This window comes from Enhydra lutris, unplaced genomic scaffold (assembly GCF_002288905.1).
Source record: "Enhydra lutris kenyoni isolate GAN:26980312 unplaced genomic scaffold, ASM228890v2 scaffoldscaffold6, whole genome shotgun sequence".
NCBI lineage: Eukaryota > Metazoa > Chordata > Mammalia > Carnivora > Mustelidae > Enhydra > Enhydra lutris.
Window position 1 is genome coordinate 27933113 of NW_019154090.1, and position 26192 is coordinate 27959304.

At 47.8% G+C, this 26192-nt stretch overlaps 1 protein-coding gene across 3 annotated transcripts; it reads right to left on the bottom strand.

Moving 5' to 3' along the window:
- Nucleotides 1-2529: 2529 nt before the first annotated feature.
- On the bottom strand, nucleotides 2530-25895 carry LOC111141539 (NSFL1 cofactor). 3 transcript variants are annotated; one of them, XM_022494150.1, is made up of 10 exons: nucleotides 25724-25895; nucleotides 23266-23363; nucleotides 17429-17503; nucleotides 15502-15507; nucleotides 14737-14902; nucleotides 14030-14122; nucleotides 12894-13003; nucleotides 11932-12069; nucleotides 5267-5431; nucleotides 2532-4208 (listed from the first exon to the last, which is right to left on the bottom strand). In XM_022494150.1, the coding sequence occupies exons 1-10, from the start codon at nucleotides 25826-25828 to the stop codon at nucleotides 4046-4048; spliced, it is 1119 nt and encodes a 372-aa protein (XP_022349858.1). In that variant the 5' UTR covers nucleotides 25829-25895; the 3' UTR covers nucleotides 2532-4045. The 3 variants fall into 3 exon arrangements, with proteins under 3 accessions (XP_022349860.1, XP_022349858.1, XP_022349859.1); XM_022494151.1 differs by lacking the exon at nucleotides 15502-15507 and having other exon boundaries at nucleotides 2533-4208; XM_022494152.1 differs by lacking the exons at nucleotides 14030-14122; nucleotides 15502-15507 and having other exon boundaries at nucleotides 2530-4208.
- Nucleotides 25896-26192: the final 297 nt, after the last annotated feature.

Sequence of the window (26192 nt, forward strand, 5' to 3'; positions counted from 1 at the left end):
GACTTACTCTTGTCTCTCAGTGAGGGAGCCAATGCCAGGGACAGCATCTGGTCCCTTACCAGTTGCTGTCCCTGACAATGGCTCCCTCTCAGAGCCTAGAGGTCTCCCAGATCTGCTTGCCCACACCCTCATACATCCTTTGGGTTTGTCTCTTAAGGAAGGGATATCTTCTTGCCTCTTTCTCAAAGAACCAACCCTTGATCATCTTTCATAGTCCATAGTGCCCTCTTCTGAGAAGCCCTCCCTGATTTCGCCCTGGCCCAGTCACCTCTCCCGCCTCTGTCCTTGGGCCTTTTTCACAGCAATAGTTTGGTGGTCAAGGGCTGTGGCTTTGGTCAGGCAGCTGGGATTCAAATCTTGGTTCTGCCTTTTTCTCAGTGTGGGACTTCAGGTTAGTCCCCTTTCCATGCCAAGACTCAGTGTCTTTCTCCATTAAACGAGCATAGTACCTCTGGTTGCTGTCAGCCTGTGGGGGGTAAGGTACATACAGGGCCTACACAAAGTATTGCATGCCACTGTTAGCATCAGTCATAGCTGAAGACCTGGTCTTGACATCGAAGGCCTCAGGTGCTCAAGACAGAGGGTAACTGGCCCTTAATAAGCGTCCTTGTCCAGCTCAGTCAGGGCCAGGAAAGGCCTGCAGGGCATTCCCTTCACACCCTGCTCCCCCTCCCTAATACACCGGGTTTTTAGCTCCACCTTCTCAGTGCCTTTGCTGGAAGCAACAGGTGCCCTTTGGGATGATGACCCCCTGTGGCTGAATGAGAACCTGTTTTGGGGAGAAGGCAGGGCCTGCAGTTATGGTAGCACAACCACATGGGGCATGTGCTGGGCATGTGCTGGGCAGGGCGGTCGTCACCCTTGAGCTGAGAGAGGGAGGTCTTCTCTCTTTCGCAGGTTCATCCAACCAGTTATTGGTGGAGGACCTGCCGAGTCAGGCACTGTGCCGGGGGTTCAGGGTACCAGAGTGAAGACACAAAAGCCCTGTCTTCATGGAGCTTATCATCTAGTGGAGGGATGAAGGAAACAGACACCGAGAATATGTAACACACCAGAGGGAGGTCAGAGGAGAAGGGAAATAAAGGACAAAGGGATATGAGTGACAGGCAGGGGACAGAGCTCTCCAGAACTCAATGAGCAGTTTCCAGGGGTAAAGCGGGGGGCACACCTGAGGGCTTTAAAGGAAGTGATGGGTGTGGTCCCTGTTTGTGACGAGACTGTCGGGGTAAGGGCAGAAGCAGGGATCAGCGAGGTCAGTGCGGTGGTCGCCAGAAGAGACATGGAAGCTGGGCTGAGAGACCACAGGGGAGGGACCAGTGGCTTGATCTGCGATGCACGTGCCTGGGAGGGAGAAGTCCTGAAGCAGTGCCCCCCCGAACGTGCTGGTGGCTAGGGCGGAGGGTGCAAAGCAGCAAACCCACCTTTCCACACCAGCTGCTTCCCCCCCGTGAGCTCCAAGTCAGCTTTAAGGGGTTCCCGGCAGGCATGGGAAGGGGCGCTGCGGCCCTGGAGGGCACTTTGGCAATGCCAGCCGAAGCCCTAGAGCTATGCTCCACTGCCACCCCACATGCTTGCTTCTTCCTGTGGCCACCTCCTGAGGAAGCGACCACATAGACCCCAGACCGTATCTACAGGGCTTGGCACGGTATAGTTTGCAAGACCAAACAAACAAACAAAAATACACGTGTGGCCTGGGAGAAAACAGTTTAAACTGAACTTGGTGAGGCATCATCACCATCACAGTTAACTTGTGTTGTTCACTCAGTGACATATCGTTCCATCAGAGAAGGTCCCATGTTTTCCAATATATTACGCCCACGCGATGCCAGGAGTGTCCCTTACCAACCAACCAATTCTGGGGATGACTCAAAATCCTCCTCCCAGATGAACTGAATGTTTGGTTGGGAACAACTGCCCTGAATTCAGAAGCCCCAGAACCAGCGACTGTAGTTTTTTCTTAAAAAACCTGTGGTGGACTTTTCCATCTGAGCCACCCAGAGCAGAAAGCTGGGGCTGAAAACATCCTTGCCTGGGCTGGATCCAGACCAGTGTGAGCTCTGGCTCGGTGGCTGGCAATCCCTCTGACCTTGGGCTAGACACTCGCTCTGTCTGAACTGCCGTGGCTGACAACAGTCAGACCTGCTGCCTTACCTACTTCCCCAGGCGAGGTGGGAATGTGAAGAGCCCTTTTTAAGTTCTTCCAGATGATGCGGGTTCTAAGTGGTGTTTTTATGATCTCTCTGGTACGTACTAATTAATGCAGAATGAACGTAAGCAGAGTGTATGCAAACAGGGCCAGGGGTTGGGGGATGGAGTGTACACAGACCCAGGGCACAGAGGTTAAGGGCGCAAGCTCTGGAGGCAGGCAGACAGCACCTCATCACTTACCAGCCATGACCTGGGCTTTAGGGTTTGCATTGCAGTAGCTACTGTTATTATACTCCTTCAGAGCAACCCATTAAAAAGTACAAAACTCTGCTGTCCTCGTTCTTGTTTTTAATGGTCAAGGTGAAAACAATTTACAAAGTTTTTCCAGACCTGCATTTCGTTTCCGTGGTCACCTCTGCCTGCCAGACGTGCCGAGGACCTTGCTGCCCTGGCAGGCTCCTGCCAGTTTGGGATCAGAAATACCAAGCCACATCCCCGTCTCAGGATGGGTACTGGGGGAAACCCCAAGCCCTTCCCTAGCTCTGGGGTTGGGAAGCCGTATTCCTGTCTTGCCGCAGGGGTGAAGCAGGAAAGAGCAAGTGTGTGGTGAGCAGTGTCTGGGAAGGGGACTGAGGCACATTATGATTCAAAACCAGGAGACTCTGAGTCAGTGCTGATTCAGTCTGTGGTTCAGCTATTAGGGTGGTGCAAGGACTTCCACCTGAGACCCCTGTGACCCTCCTCTGCCAAACTTGCACAGGAAGCACACTGCTGGGAGGAGGCCTTTATTAGGGGGAGCTCGTGCTTGTGCTGTGACAGTCAGAGGGCGGCAGGGCAGAGAACTGCGCACAGGACCTGCACACTAGAGCTGGGGACGCTGCACTAGCCCTCGAAATGGACTCAGCAGGAGCCTCTTGCAAATGCTCACACAGTGGAAGGGGCTCGTGGCACAGGAAAGGCCTCCCTTCGTCACCATCTGATTTGCCCTGCGCTGTGAGTGGAGAGCGCAGGGACAGTCGGATTCCCTTCCTCTCCTAGGCCGAGAGCTCTACTCTGCACTCACTTGGGTTGGCAGGAGCTGCTTCCCAATGAGAAAACACCCTATCTTGTCTCCCAGGTACAGATCTATGCACACGGAGTAAATAAGGCAATGGCAGAACGGCTGAGAAAATCAGGGTGCGAGTAGCCCAGACAGGGGAGGAAAGGACTGGGGCAGGTGGAGGGCAACAAAATCCCAACTGTCCCAGGTCCAGGGAGCTCGAATTTCCCAAGATTTGAGTGGAAAGAGCACAGGGAAGTATTTATTCACACCTGAAGGGCTCGTGGGCATCTAGATCTAACCTCACACTTCAGGCACTCCTGCTGCTGCCCAGCTTGATCCAGTCAAGAGGTTTGTTCTCGGGAGCAAGTGGCTACAAAGCCTCTTTCTTCAAGTGCCGGACTCCCTTCCCAACAAAGGGGAACCCTCCACTAGTCATCTCAGGGACGGTGGGTGGATGCTAGCGGATGCAGTTGTGGGCCACAAGCCATTTTCAAGCAGCAATCATGGAAGGGAGGCTCCTCCCCACACACCCTGGAAATTAATGTGATTTTAAAGCAATCAAAGGCGGCTTCAGTGGGAGAGGTTCCGTACAACATGCTGGTGAAGGAATATCTTCAATTTTTTTGGTTATTTTTATTTTTTTCTTTAAAGTCCATTGATCGTTCACAAAAACCCAGGAAATGCAACTAAGGAGAAAACAAATGTCCAACCGAGATCTAATAACCCAGAGCTACGGAAGAGACGTGGCACTGGACTGCTGGGTGTGTGGGAGGGGGGGTGGGAGGGGTGGTCCCCGCGGGGCAGCTGGCCGTGGAGGACGCAGGAGGGAGATGAGGCTGCCAGCCAGGCAGGCGGCTATGTTAACCGCTGCACGATGACGGCGTTGAGGAGGTTGGCTTCCTTCAGGGTCTGGCTCTCATCAGCCAGCTCTTTGTTCGGGAAGGTAGTCATGAGGACAAAGCTGGTGGCAGCCATGGCCGGCCGGGCGTCCACAATGAAGAGTCGGATATCGCTGATCCTGGTGGAGCGGGGGTGAGTGGGGAGGTGGGTGAGCAGGGCCCTTCTCTGCTGTCCACAACCCCCGGCCATCTTTCTCCACAGGGCAGCCAAAACACTCATTTGGAAGCATATCAGATCATGTCACTCCCTTGCTTAAAACCTTCACGGCTGCTCCCCGTTTCTTGGGATAAACACCGACCAACTTACTGTGATCCCTGCCTACTTTGATACCACCCTCCTTCCCTTCATTCTCTATCTTCCTCCTCCTAGATTTTCAACATGCCCGGCTTCCAGCCCACATTCGGGTCCCTCCTCCTAGAGGCTCCGCTTCCTGACCCACCTCCTGTAATCCTAATTGCACTCGTGTCACAACTTTGCCCACATGAGACCCCTGTCAGCACGAACGGACTGTCAAGCCATTCCCTGGGCCCCACATGTGCTTTTGGTTTAGTCGGTCTATGGCTAATGAAATTCAGATAGGACTATTCCAGAAAAAGGAGTTGCCAAATACCTATAATACTAGTAACAGTCCTTCTCTGCTAATCTCTTCAATCTTTCTGTGCCTCAGTTTCCCCATCTTTAAAATGGGGATGGCACAGTTTGCTTTAATCCAGCCCAGATGATCTGAAACAGTAGAGCAGGTATTCTAGTATTCTCAAAGGGTGTATCTAGCAGAGACTTTGACAGCCCAGTGGTTTTCAGAGATCCCCTGGAGGTGGGTGGGTAGAGAAAGCCAATTGGAGGGGATGATGGCCCTGTGCCCTCCCCTCCCCCCATCAACCACAGTAGTTTTTATTCTTCTGTACTTGGGCTTTACCATGAAATCTGTGAACAAATGCTGTGGGTGCTAAAAAGACCCTGAGAATTCCAATCCCCTAATTTTACAGGTGAGGAGTGAGACCCACAGCAGGGAAAAAGCAGTTACTGGCCACACTTAATGCAAGAGCAGGGACTAGAACCAAAGGCTTTTGACCTGCAGACCTTCCCATCCCACTATCGCCTCTGGGGTGGCATGGAGTGCCTGCTGGTGTTCAGGGGGCCCTCCCAAGATAAGCAAGGCCAGACGGCGCAAGGCACCTGTGGCTGTGGTTGAACTTCTGCACCAGCCTCCCGCCGTCGGCGAGCCGTATTTGGATGTTTGTGGTGGGCTGTGACTCGTCGATTGAGACGGAAGAGCTGGCTTTGGCTTCGTTTTCTGCCTGTTGGGCCGGAGAGCTGGTATTCAACACCTGGGGGGCCGTGCTGAGGAAAGAGGAGCATGTCAGGCCGCACATAGAAACAAGGCCCCTGGAAGAAGCAAGCCCGCCTCAGAGTTGGCCTGAGCACTCGTTGTATCCGGGACTAGGCTTGCTGCTGCCACCACAGGGAGCGACGGAGACAAGTCTGACCTCATGGAACCTACCTACAGGCCCAGCAGGATGCGCTCAAGCCCTGAGTCGCTGCTATCTTCCTCACTCCTGAGTAACTGGGGCAAGTGACTCACCCCCTTCTTCCTTGGTGTCCTTAAAGCAGTACGCAAGACAGCCCACAGCAGGACCAGACCGGGCTGAGTTTAAGCCTCAACAAGAGAGGGCAATCTGCAGTAGAGGGGGCCTGACACAGCCTGGCAGGTGACTGCTGGGATGTAGGGACCAGTCCAGACTCCTTCTCTGTCACAGAATTTTCTGGCCTGCATTCCCTAGTACAACCTTACTCGTGTGCACATTTATTCTCCTGTGTCAACTATCAGAAGGGGGCAGAGATTTCCCACAGGCCAACCAAGTACCCCATACCACAGGGATTAGTTACACATTACAAACAGGACGTGGTATCTGCTGTAGTGTTTAGAGCTCAGATCTTAGATCAGATGGACTGGGGTCTGAATTCACCTATTAGCTATGTGGTGCTGGGCAAGTTACTCAAACTCCCTTAGTTTCAACAAGGGTAGTAGTTACTCAAACTCCCTTAGTTTCAACAAGGGTAGTAACGAGGATCTTGAACAAGGGTTAAGGCTATGTGTCTTACTCCGTTTTTGTTAGGGATAAAGGGGACAATTACATACAGCACAGACAGGTACAAAATGACATATACAATTCTCGGGGTGCCTGAGTGGCTCAGTCAGTTCAGTGTCCTAATTCCTGATTTCTGCTCAGGTCATGATCTCAGGGTTGTGGGACTGAGCCCCACACTGGGCTCCGTGCTCAGTGTGGAGTCTGCTTGTCCCTCTCCCTCTGTTCCGCTCTGCTAGTATGCACGTTCACTCTCAAACAAAATCTTAAAAACAAAAGAAAACACCTCCCAATTCTTGACAACTGTTGGGAGGTTTCACTTCTCTTCTGTAAACACTTCTGTAAACACCTGTGCATCTCATTTCCCAGCCTTTCTCTTAGCAGACACCCTAGCCCAGACCCATGCAGAGAAAAGTCCATGAGATGTCCGCTTGCTTGCTTTCCTAAGGCTCTAATGACATCAGTTTTTAAACCTCTCCTTTCGCCCTGGATCTTTATAAGCTTAAAACAGTACCCGTAGCAAATCTAACAGAAAGTACTTTCCCAAGTGTGTTTTCTGAGATCCAGTCCCTCCATCACCCAGGAAGGTTATAGAAATGCCACAAAACAAACTGGCAGCATCGGAAGCCACTTGCATATTAAACATCTTGAGAGACTGTGCAGTTAAGGCAAGCTTACTTGACCACCACATGCTTTGCATGTGGGACTCAAATGTGAGCCAGGGCATACAGAGAAACCACAACACCCCAGACTTCAAGAGATGCTCACGAAGTTCAACATTACCCCTGTAAATGCCTAAGACTGACTCGGTTTTGTTTGGGAATTCCATGGGCATTAGGCCAACTGTCTAATTAGACTGTAGGTGGCCTGTCCCTCAACTGTTCATGTAACACTTCCAAGGACAGAACAGGTACTCAGTGAAGCTACTGCCTGCCAGAAAGGGAACTCTCACATCTTCAGTCAGGCCTACAACGAGAGAAGCTATTCCAAGAGAGCCCAGAGCATCCATACGGGCAAGGGTGGGGAACGCAGGGAAATGGGAATGGCGTTCACTTTGTGCACGTGCTGTCTTTGTGGGGGGTTTGATAGCCACAGCCTCATGACTCATCACAACTGTCCTCTGAGACGGTATGGTCTCCATTTCATGGGTGGGAAAACAGAACTGCATGCTGTAGGGCAGTTTTTCAACTTTTAAAAAACTTACGTAACGAACAAGCTTTCTCTCCCTACATTCTGTGTGTTCCTACCAGCCAGGACTTGGTCAAGCTTCACATTCTATGGTTTACTTTAAGAAACAAATACCTACATTAAAATTGCTTTCTCAAACCTGTCCCCTGCTCCCAGAGAATCTGATACACCTCTCACTCATGAGCTAGGGGACCCTCAGCAATTAGTGAACATCTGGGCTTCTCCATTTCCTTTTCTGTAAAAGGGGAATACTATCCCTATGCCACCTCCATACCCCTTAGGGCAGGCAGTCCACTACATGGCAGCCGTTCCCATGAAGGAGAGTCAGCGTGATGCTGAAGAAACAGCACAGGACCGGCCATCAGCAAGCTGGGCCGAGGCGGAGTATGTCATGCACAGCAGTTCTTTTAATCCTCAGTGGTGTATGAGGTCGGAATTCATCATTACTTTTTAGGTGAGGAAACTGAGGCACAATGGGATTAAGCAATGTACACCAGGTCCCAGGGTTATTTTGAGGTGAAGCTAGGACACAAGCCAAGCTACCTGGCTCTTGTCCTGTGCTCTAACACCTGCCATACTCTCCTACCAAGCCTTGGAGTCAGGCAGACCTAGACCTGGACTTATGGAACACTGTCCCAAGACAGTTTGCTCATCAGTAACATGGGAGTTAAATGAAATTTCTGGTTGAGATAACAGCTAAAAATAATGCACTGTATCCAGCATAGACTAGGAACACAAACAAAGACCTATGTCTACGTAAGAACATCTCAGATGCAATACAGCATGGGAGGTAAGAGCAGAGACTGGAGGGAACCCATCTCTGCACTAACCAGCAGTGTGACCTTGGGTGTAACCTGACCTCTGCAAGGCTCAGAGTCTTCATCTGTAGCCTAGGGATTGAAACAGAATTAAAGGTGGTAACACATATGAAATGCTTACTCCAGTGCTTTGCTAACAGCAGAAAAACACTCTAAAAGCTGATTACTACCATTCCTCAAGGTCCTGGCCCACTTATATTTGTCTACATTCTGGACCCAAATCAGCTGGAGATGCTACTGCCTGGCCATGGGCTGTAACTGAAGGTCACCTAAGGGGCACTCCCAACCTACACAGCCCTCAAGGAGGGTAAGGACTGGAGTAGGAGGAACCTCCACACCACATCTTACCGTTCTTATTTGTAGCAAGACACTCAAAAAGTAGTAGGTGCAAATAGCTCTAGTTGTTTACGAGAGCCACATGCATTGGTTCAAGGGAATGAAGCCTTGGGTCTGGTGTTTCTGGAGAACTGCTGGCACTTGAGCCATATCTCGCAAGGAGTGGCTGGGTCATCTGAGGCAGAGAAGGCACTTCACCCAGGGACGGGAATGGTCAGATCAGACATCCGGAAGTTTCTTTACTATCTCCCTGCAAATACCATACAACTCACAGGGCAATAGTGCCTCACCCAGATCGAGAGCCTGAATCACCCAACTGCTCATTTCCTTTGTAGTCAGGAATTAACTGGACACTAAGGTGCTTTGCTGTCACAATTATAAGCGCTGACAACTTTGCCGTCTCTTTACAAAATGACCACTGCAGAAAGAATGGTGAGCAGCTGAAACCCAATCCCGGTAGCAGCAAACCCACACCCTCCCAGGGCGTTCTTGGTGTTTTCTATTCATAATCAAATAGAGGCAGTCTTTCCTGGACCTTCAGATTAGTTCTCATCCAAACAAACAGACGTAAAACCCAAAACAATGAAGTTTAATACAACTTTAAGAGTTTTCTCAAGTTTTTGAACTGAGAACAAGTTATTCATTCAGATAACTGGAGAAAAAACCCAGGACTGACTGAATTTTTTTTTAATTTGACAGAGAGAGATCACAAGTAGGCAGAGAGGCAGGCAGAGAGAGAGAGAGAGAGAGAGAGAGAGAGAGAGGAGGAAGCAGGCTCCCTGTGAAGCAGAGAGCCTGACGCGGGACTCGATCCTAGGACCCTGAGATCAAGACCTGAGCTGAGGGCAGAGGCTCAACCCACTGAGCCACCCAGGCGCCCAGACTGACTGATTTTTTAGGCAAACCTGAGAACATTTTCTTACTTTTGGCTCTTAATCATTTTAGTTGACAAGATGACAATGTAAAATGATGCAAAATTTATGGGAAAAACTAGAAAAAGCTGTCCATCCGGTTTAGACTGAAAAGCTAAAACCTTACTTAGCTTACAAAACCTCATTTAGCTGTATAAAACCTGTCTTTTGCTCATTTTTCATAGAAAGCCAAAATGAAATTAAATGAAAGTGGCACTGGCAAAGAATATTTATTTAGACAAAATCAAGCTCTGTCAAACACCTGATTATCAAAATCTGTCTCAACTTGTTGGATTCATCCTCCACACTAATAAAATTATTTATTCCCCTCTTGCTAAAAGAGACATTTTAATTTTGGGGGGCACCTGGGTGGCTTAGTAATCTGCATTCAGCTCAGGTCATTACCTCAGAGTCCTGGGATTGAGCCCCACATCAGGCTCTCTGCTCAGCAGGGAGTCTGCTTCTCCCTTTGACCCTCACCCTGCTCATGCTCTCTCTCTCTCCTTCAAGTAAATAAAATCTTAAAAAAAATTTCTAAAAATTTTTTGAGATGTGGAGTCTTGCACAAATAATATAGACTTTCCAGTGACAGCACTTCCCATCAATATCATGACGCCAAACAAGCCCAACTGTACGGTTTTCTGGGTCCTTCCTTACAATAGCTGGTGGGCAAAAATGGATACATCCTTTCTGGAGAACAATTTGACACCATCTTAAAAATATGAAGACCTTGTGAGCCAGCAATTTTACTTCCAGCCCAAGATTAGAGGATATACAAAGATTTAATTAGAGATATCCATTGCAATGTGGTTCTTAATACTGGCAACTGCCTAAATGGTTCACAGCGGGGACTGGTTAAACTATAGCACATCCTTAATATCAAAAGTTATGTTAGTATTAGAAATAAGATTGTAGAAATACATTTACTGGTGTAGGTAGCCATATTAGTTTCATTAAGCAAAACAACAAGTGATAGAACAGCATTCCCAATTTACACACATACACACCCACACATATAGGACTAGAATGATACTAACTGGATATACCTGGGTATTAGATTGTTTTTATTCTTGATCTGTATTTTCTATTATTTCTTAAAAGATAAATATATTTTATTTTAATAATTAAAGAAGAATTATCTAGCGCTCTACAAAGGTTACCATAGCTGGCAGGGAAGCCACAGACAGGACCAATCCGAGGACAGCGGTCTTGGGACTAACCCACAGGCCCAATGTGGTGGACGAAATGAGAGCAGGGTAGACTTCCTATTTTGGTCTTGGGAGATTAGCCCATTGGTCTCTAATGTCCTGAGCTATCACCTTAGCTCCTGATAAGGCATAATGGCCAACAGGGAGGTAGGGAGTCCAGGAGGGCCCAGCTGAAGCTCAAAGGGCACAGCCACTGGCAGACCACAGTCCGATCCCTACAGATGGTGATGAGGTGAGCATGGGCAGTGCCTAGCTCAAGAGCTGTCAGGTCTAGATCAGAGAGGGTGCTCACTGTACAGGTGTGGGAAGAAATGCCAGTCAGAAGGCCAGGGTTCCAATCCTGGTTCCACCACATACCAGTCATGTCTCCAAGGATAACCCTTAGAGTCCAAGAATCTCAGCACTCCTTCTGTAAAATAATGCTCTAACATCAGCAGGGAGGCTCACTATTCCAAGTGCCTCTTCTGGGCACAGCTCTCTCTGAAGAACACTGACCAAGTGACTCCATGGACAGAGCTGAATGGGCCTCTGAGGGAAGGCAGCCCGAGTATGGGTTGGCCAAGGTCTGGTGGGAGAACTTTACCTATCAAAGGCAACAGTGATTTCGACCAATCAGATCCTATCAGGGGTCTGAATGCAAGATGGAGGCAGTGGCAGAGGACACAAGGCTGAAAAAGTCACAGGAAGTGACAGTGAGTATCAGGCAGGGCCAAAGGAGAGATAAGGGCCACCACAATGGTGGAGCAGCCACCTGCACAGGGCAATAATGTCCCTGAGCTTCCTTGGATCCTGAACAAAGCTGCTGTAATCTTGGCTGGGTGGGAAAGTCCAGGATTTCTCATCCCTCCAAACCCCCATTTCCGGTGACCCAAGAAAACGTGTGTCTGTTTCAGCCAAAAGCCATGAAGGAGGTTACTACTGCTGCAAACAGGATAGATTACTGAATCAAAGCAGCAACGTACTGCCCTTCCTGCTTACTGGCTGCTCACTGTGGGGCAGCGCTCTGGGTTCCTCAGTCGCTAAGGAGGTAAGGACTCTCATCAGTCCCATCTCATACTTGGGCAAACTGAGATTATACAGTCGAAGGTCATATGGCTAGAAAGTGAAGAAGAGATTTTTAAACTCAGGTCTTTTAATACCAAAGCCCATGGTCTCCACACTCTTCCTCCCATACAAATGAAATGTGCAATGGTCTTAACGGTGAAGAGCTACATGTCAAGTGAGTGAGATGCAAGGTCTGCAGGGGCGGGGAGAGCGACCGGCACATCCCGCTTCTGCCTGTGCTGCTCTTACCTGCCCAGTTTCTGACCCTCTCCAGTGAAGGCTTTGAAGGCTCCCTTGGGCTTCACAAAATCCTCATCCCGATGGTCTTCCATGTCCAAATTCACCTGCCCACCGTGAGCTAACCTCCGCAGCTCTGCTGGCACCTCCCTGCAGGAGAAAAGGCAATGCTGGGTCCACAGGGAGCAGCATGGGAATGGCAGTGATGGGTGCAAAGGGAGGAGAAACATCCTAGTTCCAAATGTGAAAGTCGCTGGGTCCCCACAGGGAGCAGCTACTTCAGTGGCTATTGTCTGCCTCCCACGTGTCTCTCGCTTGCTCAAAGTCACAACTGAGACCTCTATCTTATTTGGTCACTTGGTTGTGTCCCAGGCCCAGAAGGGAAAAACAGACACTCAAGGTTTTAGATCTGTAAATCTGTATTTTAACCATGTTAAATCTGCTTAAAATTTTTTTCACTGCTTGGGGCACCTGGGTAGCTCAGTGAGCTGAGAGTCCAACTCTTGATTTTGGACTCATGATCTCAGGGTCCTGAGAATGAACCCTTCATTGGGCTCTGCACTGAGTATGAACCTGCTTGAGGTTCTCTCTCCCTCTGCCCCTCCCCATGCTCACATATGCGCACACGTGCGTTCTCTCAAAATAAATAAAATTTTTAAAATATGGGGTGGGGGAGGGCTGCCGGGGTGGCCCAGCCAGTTAAGCATCAACTCTTGGCTACAGCTTGGGTCGTGATCTCAGGGTCATGGGATCGAGCCCCACATCAGGCTTCGTGCTCAGCGCAGTCTGCCTGAGATTCTCTCTGTCTCACTGTCCCTCCCCAATGCACTGCCCCACTCTAAAATAAATAAATAAATAAATAAATAAATAAATCTTTTTACTTCTGAAATAATAAACATTTCGATCAGCCCCTTCTTTTCCATCTCCCATTCCACTCACTGACATGGAACCCAGAGGAGGGCTTCTCTTCTCACCCTCTGCGGATAGACTCCAAAAACTGGGCATTGGATGGGTCTTGGTAGCTTCTGAGTTCACCATTGTCCAGGCTGAACCCACTCTTCCAGAGCTTCAATACTACATGAACCTGTGACAAAAGAAGGTAAGCAGTCCATACACCATCAGGAAACTGACAAGCATACTAATGTGACCCTGCAAATTAGCAGGATCTTACTATTTTCCTGTGTCATTATCAAAACATAGACACGCCACACACATGCATGCATTAGAAAATCCAATCAACCACCAAGTATTAACCTAAAAGAAGGTGATATGGCAACAGATTAAGAGCATGGACTTTGATTTAAGCAGATCTGGGTCTGCATCTCGATTTTGCACTCACTAGCTAAGTGCTTCTGAGCAAGTGACTAAGTCGAAGCTGTGGCTTATCCGTAGGGTTGCCAGTGTGCTTGGCCTGTAGCTCGTGCTCAACTCAACTGCCATGGCAAATTTACTTATGGGACTATTTTGCAGTTATTACAAATGCTATCTCTGTTAATTCCCCATACATATTCACAGTAAAGGGTCAAGGCTACAAACCAACATATTAGCAGCTGCTGCCTCAGGTGCATACGGTTTTTATTTTCCTCTTGCTTAACTTTATTTTGAAATAAAACCCAAAAATGATTAAAAACAAATACATTATAGAAACTAATGGTCACAAGGCCAAACATCTGTTTACGGCACAATATTAAATTCATAAACCTCAAAATTACTGATATAGTAGGAGATGCTTATTGGAGAGGGGACCCTAAACACAGAAGAGGACTGAACAGTAGTAAGGAAAATATTTTCAAAGTTGTGTTCTAGGCCTCCTTGGGTGGACTGAAGCCGAAGTTCTTTAGCCATGTCCATACCACCAGAAAACCCTAGAATCATCCCTCTGCCCAAGGTTCACAGAATGCTCAGGAAACTCCTTCATTTATCCATCTCCTCTGCTCACCCCTTCTCACGAGTGCCCCTGCCCGTCAGATAATCCTCTCCATTCAAGGCCACAGTAACGGCACTGCCTCTTCCCTTTCAGAGGCTGTTGGTACAAATAACATGTGACCAACTGCCTCTGAAAAACGGCAGAACAGTCTATGAGCTTCCCAAAGAATGTAAATGCACTCACATCCTGGCCGGAATGCCGCCTCCTTTCTCCTGCCACGTAGGCAGACTCTTCCTCCGGTGCTGCCCCCAGGCGATAGCCACCCCCTGCAAATGGCTACAGAACACAAGTTCATAAACATTTGAGGAGAGGGGCAATGGTGATGGGTCACTCAGATACAATGACATACCTCAAGCTTCTTACCTACTAGGTGCACTTGCTCTGGTACTGAACTCAGGGCCACGGGGCCAGGCAGTATGGTAGATGAATGAAGTGACCAGGATTGGGGGGGCGGGCAGAGGCACTGCTTGGCTAAAGGGAAGAGCTGCTACTAAGCTCTAGTTAATTATGGTCATGCAGGAATCTGGGTGCAAGATAATACTGAAGACTTTCTGACTTTTCCAAAGATGACAGAAATCTAGAATTTATGTAACACAGGTGCTACTAATTTAATTAAAACAAAAAAGGTAAAACACTGAGTAAATCAAGTTGGCCAAATAAAACAGTATATAGGACCTGTTCTAGCCCACAGGCCGAGATTTGAAAACTGCCTCAAATCTTGATTTCATGTTAAAAGGTGAGAGAAACTACACTGCTCTTGTACATGTAAGAGCAAGTGAGCAGTGAAAGACAAAACAAAACAAATTCAGTCACTACTGGAGTGAGAAAGGGCTCCCCCCAGCCCCCAAAACCAGAGGCCTATGGCCACAGACAACAACCCTTATGCTCACTTTTGGTTTACTGGTTTCTCCAGGGCTCTTGGTCACTCGCTCCACAGCTACAGCTCCATGTTCCTTGGCACCTTTAAAGAGATCATCCACCAGCTCGTTGGGACTTTTCTTCCTGGGAGGGCCGACAATCTGCTGTCCACTTCTCTCTGAGCCCCCAGCATAAAACCTGCATAGAAAATACATGTCTAACACTAAACATACTTGGAAAACATGAATAGAGTAGGTGTCAGGCTCTGGGCTAGGTGCTAGGCACACTGAATTAAAGGGTGCAATGTCCATCTTTAAGGAATTTACTGTCTAGTTGGGGAAACAGGTTAAGTAGGCAGGCAGGCATAATGCAGTGTGATCAGCAATGCAGGTCAGTAAGGGGTACTCTGGAGCACTGAGCTGGGGAGGATAATCACGGCTTCCTAGAATATCTTCTGGGCTGAGTCCTGAGGATGAGGATACATTTTATCAGGTGAAGAAACCAGGGAAGGGCATTCCAGGCATGCATGACAACATGCCAGGTCCAAAAATAGTCCCAACTGGGAATCATCCATCCGGTGGCTAGCACCTCTCTAGGAGACAGCAGCTATGGTCACAGGCAGAAGCAGCTACCACTAGCAGCTCTAGGTTAACAGAGGCAGCGGTGTGGTTAGCACGAGCAGCTAGGCTCCAGTGTTGGCTCTGCCACTGAGTGACCCTGGGCAAACCAGTGCATTGCCCTGTATCTCATTTTCCTTATCTCTGAAATGGGAGGGAAGGACCACATGCCCTACCTACCTGCTCCTTAAGTCAGGGCCATGAGGTTCAAATCAGCAGATGTATGCAAAAGAACAAGCACAGAGTAATGCACACATGTGAGGTGGTGTGATACAGCACCAGAGCTCACCCAAGCTTCACCTCACCTTGCTATTCTGGTGATACCCTCTGGGGCATTGAGAAGAGGGTACTGAAGAAGGTCAGGGAAAGCCAAATAAAAGCCCCAAGATACCCACACCAGGCTCTGCAATGGGCCAAACGTGGCTTGAGATGAAGCTAGCAGTTTTTAATCTGGTTCTAAAAACCAGTACTCATGTAGCCCGGCTAGCCACCTGCTTGTCGCTTCTATTCACTGCTAGGTCAACAGTGTGTCTCCCCATGGGGAGAGCTGAGAACCTATAAAATTAGTCCCAGCTTTCTATTTCCTGACATTCCCCACTGAATGCAAGGCAAGCCACAGGCCTTGACAAGGACGACAGCACCAATGTCATCAGGTCTGAAATGCTGAGGGGCTGAGGATGTAATCAGGATGTGAAATAAAGGAAGGTCATCACCTGGAGGATGTGACAGGACAGGAAAAGGAGGCAGCGGCCATTTAGAAGTTGGGCATTCACATACTTGATGGCATTGCCTTTCACTCAAGGAATGTAAAACTCTGAACCTTGAATGTATCTAAAAAGAAGGCTGTGAGGCAGTGTAAAGGTCACTATATGGATGAAAACAGAGAACAGAACACATGTAATTTCTCAGCCCGCTTCCCAAAGAGTGACCATCATGAGATTATTAAATTTCCGTAAGGGTTACTATAATGATCGTTAAGAACGTCTGACAGACCGAGGCAGGGTCCGTGGGGAACTCAAAGCTGTGAAATGAGGCTGCAGATGACGTTCTGCTCAGCGGACTGAAAAGTCTTTATAATGGAATCTCAAAGCCTTGGCTTGTGAACTAAGAGCCTGTGATCAAGTGATTAAAAATATTCATTCCCTCAACCTGAACTTTCATTTCTAGAAACTTCCCCAAGAAAATAATCTGAAATGTAACCTAAGATTAATACACAGAGAGGTTCACAACAATGATATTTACAGTGGTAAAAAACCATCAAAAACTTAAATGTTGGACAACCCGTATGATGAATTATTACTGTAGTTGTTGAAAACACTAATGAATCTCAATGGTACAGAGAAATACTGAATAAATAGCATTAATCCAACAAAAACAAGAAACAAAATTATTTGACTATCACCATGTAAAATATAATACCAAACAAAGTACATTTATATACAGAGCAAAGACTGAATAGAAATATGCCAAAACATTAACTCTAGTTACTAAAGGGTGTGTAACTGTTACATTTTCTCAGTATACTATTCCATCTTCCACAATGGACACTATTTTTATTATAGCATTCCTAATGGTTAAAAACAGACAGACAAATAGTATGTATGTGTTTGCACTGGGAGAATACACACTGATATAAGCCTTTAATTCTGTTTATAATGTGATATATTGCCTTTTCAATTAAAAAGAAAAACTGAAAACAAAACAAAACAAAACAACAACAACAAAAAAAACACCCTGGAAAGATATACACCCAAAATAACTGATACCTGGTGACCATTGGAAGACCAGGTATTATGAATAACTTTTTTCCTTCTTACTGATTTGTTTCCCTTCCCCAACACTCCTCAACAAATACATCTTATTTTAATAATTAAAAAAAAAGAAAAACCCAGAATACCCCAAAAGAAAAAAATAGTAACAGGGGAAAGGGATGACTTCTAAGCTAGAGGGTCTGGGAGACTGTTTCTGGAATATAACCCACCCAGACTAGGCCACAGTAGTAACGGCTAATGATAACTGAGCACATTATCCTTCTAGGTCCTTCTAGATGGCTTACACATTATCAAGGACATTCCAATGGACTCTGCACCCCTCAGCAAAGACTCACCTCTGGCCCTCTTCCTCCTCCTCCTCCTCATCTTGGTCATGAATGAGGTCTCTGAAGGATGTCACCCTATTATCACTGGAGACACAGAAAGGAGCAAAAAGATATCGGGAAGAGTTAAAAGTAGCCCCATTATCAGCGGCTAAGGAGTTGAGGACACAGGGGTTTAATTTTTTTGGTGGGGTAGAAGAGGATCTACATGAAAGAGGGCTAACCTTTCTATCAAAATATATGTGGAATTTTTCTTCAAGGTAACACAGGACTGCAAATAAATTAGGAAGGGCTATTGTGAAATAAAATGGAGTCCATTTAAGCTCTCCTATAGGGAGGAAAGAGGAACAGTATAGGGTGTGTACTACTTTAAAAACTTATGACTGGATAGCTATTTTCATCACTTAATTCTTATTACTTTTTCTTTAACAGATTTTTACTATTTTTAGATAATCTCCATACCCAACATCGGGCTCGAACCTACAATCCTGAGATCAAGAGTCATATGCTCCACTGACCGAGTCAGTCAGGCACTCCTCTTCATTTAATTTTTAAAAACTGAACTGGACACCAGGTCTATAAAGATGCCCAGACACAGCTCTTATTCTTCAGTTGCCATAGGCTCATGGCCCCTGTTAAATACTGTGTAGTATGGGTTGTAGCAGAGGGAAGCACATGGCACATGTGGGTACAGAATGTCTTGTCCTTCACGGGGTGGGGATAGGGGAACATTGAGAAAGTTTTCCGGGAAAATGCAACATTTGAACTGTGTGCCAAAGAATGAGTGGACTGCCAGTCAGGTAGAGAAAGGGTGGGAGGCTGGTGGGTAAGGGAGCAGCAGGGCACAGCAGGAAAGGGGTGTACACACAAACACAAAGTAACACTTTGCAGGAAGGGCAAGCTATCAACAAGTGAAAATGAAATGAGTATGTGGCTGAGGATATCTGTGCTTCTGCTGCAGGTCAGTCAAGAACAAGTCTTTATTGGCGTTTAGGAAGAAAGCAGAGCTGTGTGTGGGGCTGGAGAGGGCACAGAAGAGTCACCTCTGACATGAAGAGTCACCTTCCTCCTCTGACACTGTTTTAAACTGTCACTTTTTTTCTAGTTTAGATTATCTTCAAGGAATTCAGAAATCATGAGACACATTTTATAAAATGTATTTCTTAGGGGAAAAAGTAAGTTCTCTACAATATGGGGGTGGGGAGAAGAGGATAATATAGGTTTACAGGGGCTAGACTGAGAAGGCTCAAGGAATTGTTTTCTACAGAGAAAGCTGCAGTTCAATCTTAAAGATTTATATCAAGGAGACAATCAGAGGATGGAACAGGCTTTGAAGTGCCATCAACTAGAAAGGAGAGAACAAAGACCAATTAATGTAGCAAATGCACTGCCTGCTTGAGTTAGCAGAGAGCAATGACCTGGGCATTCCTGGATGTCTATATGACACAGTTCAAAAGGATCCAAGCGACAGATGTGTACTCTGGCCCTGAAAGGCTAATTTCACTCATTCATCTTCCCAGGGGGAGTTTTCCACAGATGTTCAGCCTTGCATCCATGGGAGAAAAGCCCTCTCTCTGTTGTTAAATACCACGTGTACATGTGCTTGAGCAAACCACTTGTTCGGGCTGCAGATTTGAGTCTTTCTCCAGAAGTTCTCCCATCCAGACTCTGACACTATCTGACACAGACTCTGGTGTCCATATACCTGGTTCTAATCCGGAGTGAGCCCACCCAGGGATCTGGGGCATGCTAATGAAGTTCTCAAAGTCTTTGTGTTCTCAGGTGCCACTGGGACCAATCACAGCACCAAGCCCTCGGGCTTCCGTGAGCTGTCGGAGCACTGATGCCTGGTGCAGCACATTACAAGTGCTTCTCAAAGTGCTAGTCCTCAGATCAAGAGCATCAGCAGTATCTGCGAGACTGAGAAATGCCAGTCCCCAGGCCTGCCTTACAGTCCCTGAGTCAGACACTCTGGGAGGAATGCCCAGCGCCCTGCACTTGAGAAGCTCTCCAAGTAATTCTGACACATGGTCAGATCTGAGAGCTTGCTCTGGGGTAGTGCTCTGAGATTACCTTATGGCACGGATGACCAGGGGACATCACCAATTTTAGAACAATTTGTCCTTTGTCCTCCACAAAGTGGCAAAATGTCTCAGAAATTTCCATTTTTTCAGCATCGAAACTCTATCTCCCAGGTACCCCGGCACCCTGAAGTGCACAAAAGTCCTTTGTCAGATCCATTTTTCATAGTGATGGAAATGTTCCTGTGCTGTCCAGTATGGAAGTCATAGTCACACGTGCCTACTGAGTTTCTGACATGTGCTTAGGATGAATGGGGCACCTGGGTGGCTCAGTGGGTTAAAGCCTCTGCCTTCGGCTCGGGTCGTGATCTCAGGGTCCTGGGATCGAGCCCTGCATTGGGCTCTCTGCTCAGCGGGGAGCCTGCTTCCCTTCCTCTCTCTCTGCCTGCCTCTGTGCCTGCTTGTGATCTCTGTCAAATGAATAAATAAAATCTTTAAAAAAAAAAAAATTTACTCTCCCCCAACTTCCCCATTCCCCTTCCTCCTCCTTATTAAAAAAAATTTTTTTTAAATTTATTTAATTTTTAATTAATTTTAATTTATTTTTTTAAAATTTTTACTATTTAACTAATTTTAAATTTAATTTAATTTAAACTAATTTGAACAGCCACATGAGGCTATAGGCTCCTAAACTGGATAGTACAGTTTTAGAGAATCAGAAAACGGCAGTCCCTGACATCCTAAGAAAGTATAGTTAAGCTGGATGAAAGAAGAAAAGGAAGAAACTCACCGCTACCTCCTGCTCTACCCTGTGCTAGGTACAGAGTGGGAGGTGCTGGACAGGGCGGGTAGCACGTGGCAGAAGCAGCTCTTTCTATACACAGACTTGGGCTTGAATCTGCCGTAACAGCAGCTGTGAGTCCCTCAATCTTTCTAAGACTCAGCACCCTACCTACTTCCCAAGTTGTTGAGGCATAACAACCTAGGTAAGAGTATCTGGCAGAACCAGGCAGATGATGGGTGCTCCTGAAATCTTAGCCCTCCCACTTCCAGGAATTTACAATTTACTGAGGGAGAACACGTGAAGTTAAGTATCAGAAGAGTTCAAGACGACTCACAAGAGATGTCACCAAGTAGTATGTGGACACAGGTCAAGAAGCAAACGAATTATAGGTGACTAGATTTCTGAGTAACAAGACCATGGCATGCTGCCTATGGGGTGGGGACAACACACTCAAAAGAGAAGGTAGGGACTGAGCTAAACCTGGAAGGACCCATGGGAACTGGACAGAAAAGAGAGCAGGCATGGCCGGTTAGGTGAGAGGCTCAAACAAAAGCAGGAAAACCAAAAATGAGGCAAAATTGAGATATCAACGAAATCCGTTTGGTGGGACTAAAGATCTGAGAGACAAGGAAAAGGGGTAAGATTAGGATGGCTGGTTCAGGGCCAGCTCTGGAGGACCCTGTATGTCCACGAAGGGAGGCAGTACATCATTCTGGCTGAGAGCTGAATGCTGGAAACAGAAACAGAGCCGCATTTAAATCCCTGTTTTACCAGCTGTGTACCATGGGAAGACACCCAGCTTCAGTATCTTCATCTGTAAAATGGGTAGAATAACAGTACCCATACATAGGGTTGTAGTGAGGACTAAAGACATGTACATGTAAAGGTTTAACCCAGGGTCTGGCACCTGGCAAGTGTTCAAAAAATGACAGCTGTAATGACTGAGGAGTTTAGACTATCTTTTAGCAATGGTTAACTTCTTTGTGTTCCAAAGACCTTGGAAAATCTGATAAAAGCTATGTATTTTCTTGCCAAAAAAGAAAACCTACACACAAAATTCTGCCCGCAACTTCAGGTCATTTATAAACCTTCTCCCATTCCAGATTCTAGAATCAATGGAGGACCTCACTAACAGAGTGCTGTTACAACACTGCTCTGCAGCTACAGTAAGGACATGAAACAGCAGTCAAGGAGAGGACAGCAGGGGCGGAGTGGGGCGCGCGGCAGCAGGCCAGGTGTCCTGCATGTGGCAGTCCAGTCCCTCAGGGTGGCAGTAGAGACAGGTTGCACACGCAACTCCTCTGAGGGGCTAGTACAAGTGTGGCCTCTCCTGAGAATGCACTCCGTCTTTTCCTTCCAGGCAAGGACAATGATGTAACAGACTGTGTCCTCCCTCTCCATTTTTCTTGGCTTCACCCAAGCTGAGTACCAGGTCTGAGGCTTACCCAAAGCAACAAAGCAAGGCCTTTAGGCCTGCACATGTGTTCAGTCCCTGTTGGCCTTAACACTAAACTCTATCTCCTCGATTCTTTTACTTACAGGTCTATTTTTTTACTATGTATTCGTTGTGGAAAGAGACAGGGGACACACAGAAAAAGAATGGGGATGATGAAAACCAATGCTGATAACAATAAAAGGAGAATGGCTAACATGTGCTGAGTTCTACACGCTTTGTAAGTTATAGTCTTTTAATCTTTCATGTTATAGGCACTGCCCATTTACCACGTGAGGAAAACCGAGGCACTGAGATGTTCAGTAAACATCCAAGGACACAGAGCTCCCAAGTAGCAGAGCTGGGATTTGAATGTAGGCAGTTGGGCTCGTAGGCCTATGCTCCAATAAACCACTGCCTTGATAGGGCTTTAAGGCTACTAGCAGAGAGAAGCGCAAACTTGTGACTGATATCAGGCTACATTTCAACTCCCCCCGCCCCCTCATGTCTGACACGCCAATATCCCCACAGTAACCGGGGGTACCTATTTTTTTTTTTTTTTTTTTACCGGGGGTACCTATTAAAGACTCACCCAGGAAATCAGATGGAACATCTCCCTAACAACCATGTTCCGGTAGTAACAACCAGATGAGCCATCACCCATACCTCGTAGGTCAGTCCCTAATTAATAATTAAAAGATCAACTGCCAACTACCTCTTTTCTCTGGACACGGAAGACAGGGAAAGAAGTTAGGAAGGAACAAAATCTGGGGTTAGTGCTCCTTCTTCAAAGGGTGGAAATGTAATTTAAAGCTTGGATGCCCTTAGGGAGAAACATAATTTACACTCCACTGGCAAAGAAACACTCTATCTGTATTCTGAAGTTGATTTAAAAACCAAACAATTTTTTCTGATGAAAACATAAACCAGAGGGTAGAAAACAAATCAGGCTAGAGCAGAGGGGAGTTGTAGTTCAGACACCTTTGTAGGAAGAGGCCCTGCCTGTCTCCTGGAGGACCAGTAGTGTCTCACTCCGCAGATCACAGCAGTGACCTGCCATGGGAACCTTAGGTGGCTGTGACAGGGGATGTAAATTGGATCATAAAGGTTAACTCTGTTTCATTTAATCAATCTGGGGAAGAGTGGGTTACACAGGTTTATTTTCTCTAAGACTATACAGAGTATAAGACTATACAGGCATCCTAAAATATCAAAAGAGCCTTTCTAAAGTCATCTAGTCCAATCTTTTACACCTATAGCCCCCAAAAAGGAAGTCCTTTGGTTTCTACTTAAAAACTTCTAGAGACGGAGAGATCACTCCTCACATTCATAAATAAAAGACCCTTAAACATCTTAAAAGCAGGTTCTGTGGTTCCCCCTAGGACTGGGCCGTAAACCACAGTCAGGTAAGAGTCTCTACCGCAGTGTGCTGTGCCTCTCTACAGGAGAGGAACATGTCATGTGAGGAACTAGTATCCACCAGTTAATCTAACTTTCTTACTCCAACCCACTGGTCTGTATCCTCACGATTAATCCTCCATTAAGTCAGGAAACTGGTCTTCCTCACTGCTGGTAGCACACCCAAGTAGCAATAATTGAAGTTGGCCCTTACCTGGGGGCTGTGCCTCTGGACACTGAACTGGGGGTTGCCTGCGAAATGGTCACAATGTCTTCGTCCCCTCCATCCTCATAAAAGCTCGCTAGGGCGATCTGCAACGGAGACGTAGTAACTTGGGATTCTTAAACAGGCCTTCATTTAACACATATTTCCTTTGAGTGCAAAAAAGCAAAGTCACGAAGATACGGCTCACACTTAGAAGGTGGTCTCTATCTGGGGACCACAGAAAATGAGATAAAAAGATAGCAAGCATCTCTCTTCTTATCACCTGAAACAAATTCCATCCACTAAGGGAAATAATAGAAGGCAAGAAGGCAGGCTAGGACGGAGAAACTCCTCATTCTCATTTTACTAGGAAATGTGATCCAGTAAAAGCAGTGTACATTTATTGAGCGTTTGTTTATGTGCCACGTTGTTCTGAATATAACTCTACATGTGTTAACTCATTTAATCCTCGAAGAACCATATGTAATTGGTGTTATTGTCTCATTCTATAGCTGATACAGAAACACTGAGAAATTAAGAAAATTCCCGAAGTTAAGCAGTTGGTAAGGACTAGAGCCACGTTCCATCCCAGGCAGTCTGCTCAGGCCCTTACTCTCAGCTTTTATGAGACAGCCAGGAGTCTGGAACAGGGAGACTGGTACAAATTGCTTTGTTTACTTTATCTCTAAGGCCCAGTTTCCTCATCTATGCAACGCAGACACCTGTCCCACCAACCCTGTGCAATGAATGAGAGGACCCAATAACATTCCTGCACAGTCATGCCTTAGCTCTCTACATACAGCAGGTATACGGGAGTCTTTTGGCCATTTGTGTTTGGTTGTTCTCTCACTGACTTAACAGTTAGGTATTTACGAATCACTTTAAACAAGTAAGAAAGAGCACTGAGGTCTACGGAGATGAAAAAGATATGGTTCCTGTCCTCAAGACCACCAGCCTTAGAGTAGGCAATGAGCCCCTGTGGGACGTAATCAGCCAGTCAGGAGTATACCTTCATGGGATATAACCAGTCCTCTGGAGGCAGTGTGCTGTCATAGGACACGCACTGAAATTGAGGGGGGCCTACATTCCAGTCCTGGCCCTGGCAGGCACGTCATGTCACATGCACGAGCCTCAGTTTCCCTACCTGTAGTGTGAGGAGACTGGGACTGATGACCTGGCAACTGGGTAACACTGTGAGCTCCTAGGTTTTCCAGGCCGTGGCTGCATTTTGTATTTCTGCCCTGCACAGGGCTGCACGCTGTGTGTACAGGCGTGACACTATGCCTAACTCTTGCTCTGCGGAAGCAATTTAAATGGTGGAGTCAGCAGACCCACTTTAAATCCCAACCTTACTATTTACTGGCTGTGGGATCTGGGACATATCACTTGCCTTCTCACCGTCTAACTGCTCACCCATACAGCGGAGCTAGTTTTCTTTACCTCACTCTTGTTAGGATTAAACAAATCATCACCTGGAAAGTGCCTGGCACTTGGTGCTTCAGTGCTCTGGAATCAGAACTGACTTCTAAGGCTATCTTTTCCAGTCTATAGCTAGTGATGCCTTGAGCAAGTTTCTTAACCTCCCTAAACCTCAGCGGCAAATTGCAAAGATTAAATAATTTTAAAGATACGTAAAGGAGTTAGAATAGCACCTGGCTCATGGTAGGGAATCAAGAAATACTAATCACTGTCATCCACCTAAGACGCAGGCAGACCAAGACCATTTACACAATTCTTTCTCCAATTAATTACTGGGTGCCCATTATGAGCCGGGAGCTGTTCTGGGCACGGGAGATTCAACAATTTACAAAAATCCCTCCCACGTGTAGCTCCTGTTAATGCTTTAATTAACAAGTACTTAATGAATACGTAATACGTGCCAGTACACTGGACGATAAACTCCACGAGCCTCCCATTTTACAGAAGACTTAACCAGGAAAGACGAATAGGCTCCAAGGTTGCGCCACCACCCTGGAGGGAGTCTCCCCCAGGAACAGGGTAGAAGGGGGCGTGGGCCAATGTCTGGGCCGGGGTGCTCCCTCAACCCGCAGCAGGGGCGGCGTGAAGGGAAATAAACGATCACCTCCTCCCCCGCGCAGCTCCACCTCGGACCTGGTCATTCCCGCCCGCCCGGCCCTAGCCAAGCCTCGGCGCGGCCGCCACGCCCCCCGGCTCCCTCTCCACGCGGGTCGCGGCAGTGCCCAAAGTCTCGCTGGCCCCGCGAGCGGACGAGGCGGAGGGGAGACCCGAAACCCAGCAGAGGAGGGCCCGGCCGGGGCTGGCCCGCGTTTTCCCACACCCAGCCGTGGGGGCGACGCGTGGCAAGCGGCCTCAGAACCCTGAGGCCTGGGTCGGGCCGCAGCCCGGCGGGATGACTGTGCGCTTCGGTCACCGCGGGCTTGATGCGCCGGACGCCCGCCTCCCGCAGCCCCCGGCCGGCCCGACGAAGCCGGCCCCGCGCCGCTACCTGCAGGTCCCAGCCGGCCGACTCGAGGAAGAAGCGGGCCCGGTCCTCTTCGGCCCCAGTCACCGCCACGAACTCCCTCAGCGCGTCCTGTCGCTCCGCCGCCATCTTCGCTCTGTGCGCCGGCCTAACTGCTCCGGCCACCGCCGCACAGCCTCAGCCTCGCAGCCGCGTTCCGCCCGCGGGTCGACCAGACCCAGCCGAGAGGCGCCCGCCCGCAGGCCCCGCCCCATGCGGTGCCTCACGCAAAGCCCTCCGTGCGGGAAACGCCCCCTGCTCCGCGCCCTCTGGCGGCCGCGGCGCGGATCTGCAGCCTAAGGGCGGGGGTGGAAGCCGGGCGGTGGAGAGGCGGAGCTGGTCTTCCTGGCACCTGTGGACTGAAGGATCTCTGGAGGAGTCAGATACGTAATTATTCATTGACTCAGTCCTTCATTTCATTCATTTATTTATTCGTCCATTCACTTCCTTGTTC

Bases quoted from the DNA above. Each gene is read 5' to 3' on its own strand.
- LOC111141539 (XM_022494150.1), bottom strand. From the start codon at position 25,828: ATGGCGGCGGAGCGACAGGACGCGCTGAGGGAGTTCGTGGCGGTGACT. The intron at 14,123-14,736 runs GTGAGCATAAGG...TGTGTTCTGTAG, and splicing joins GAGAAACCAGTAAACCAAAA to CCATTTGCAGGGGGTGGCTA. The intron at 4,209-5,266 runs GTGCCTTGCGCC...CCGCTCCACCAG, and splicing joins AAGTTCAACCACAGCCACAG to GATCAGCGATATCCGACTCT.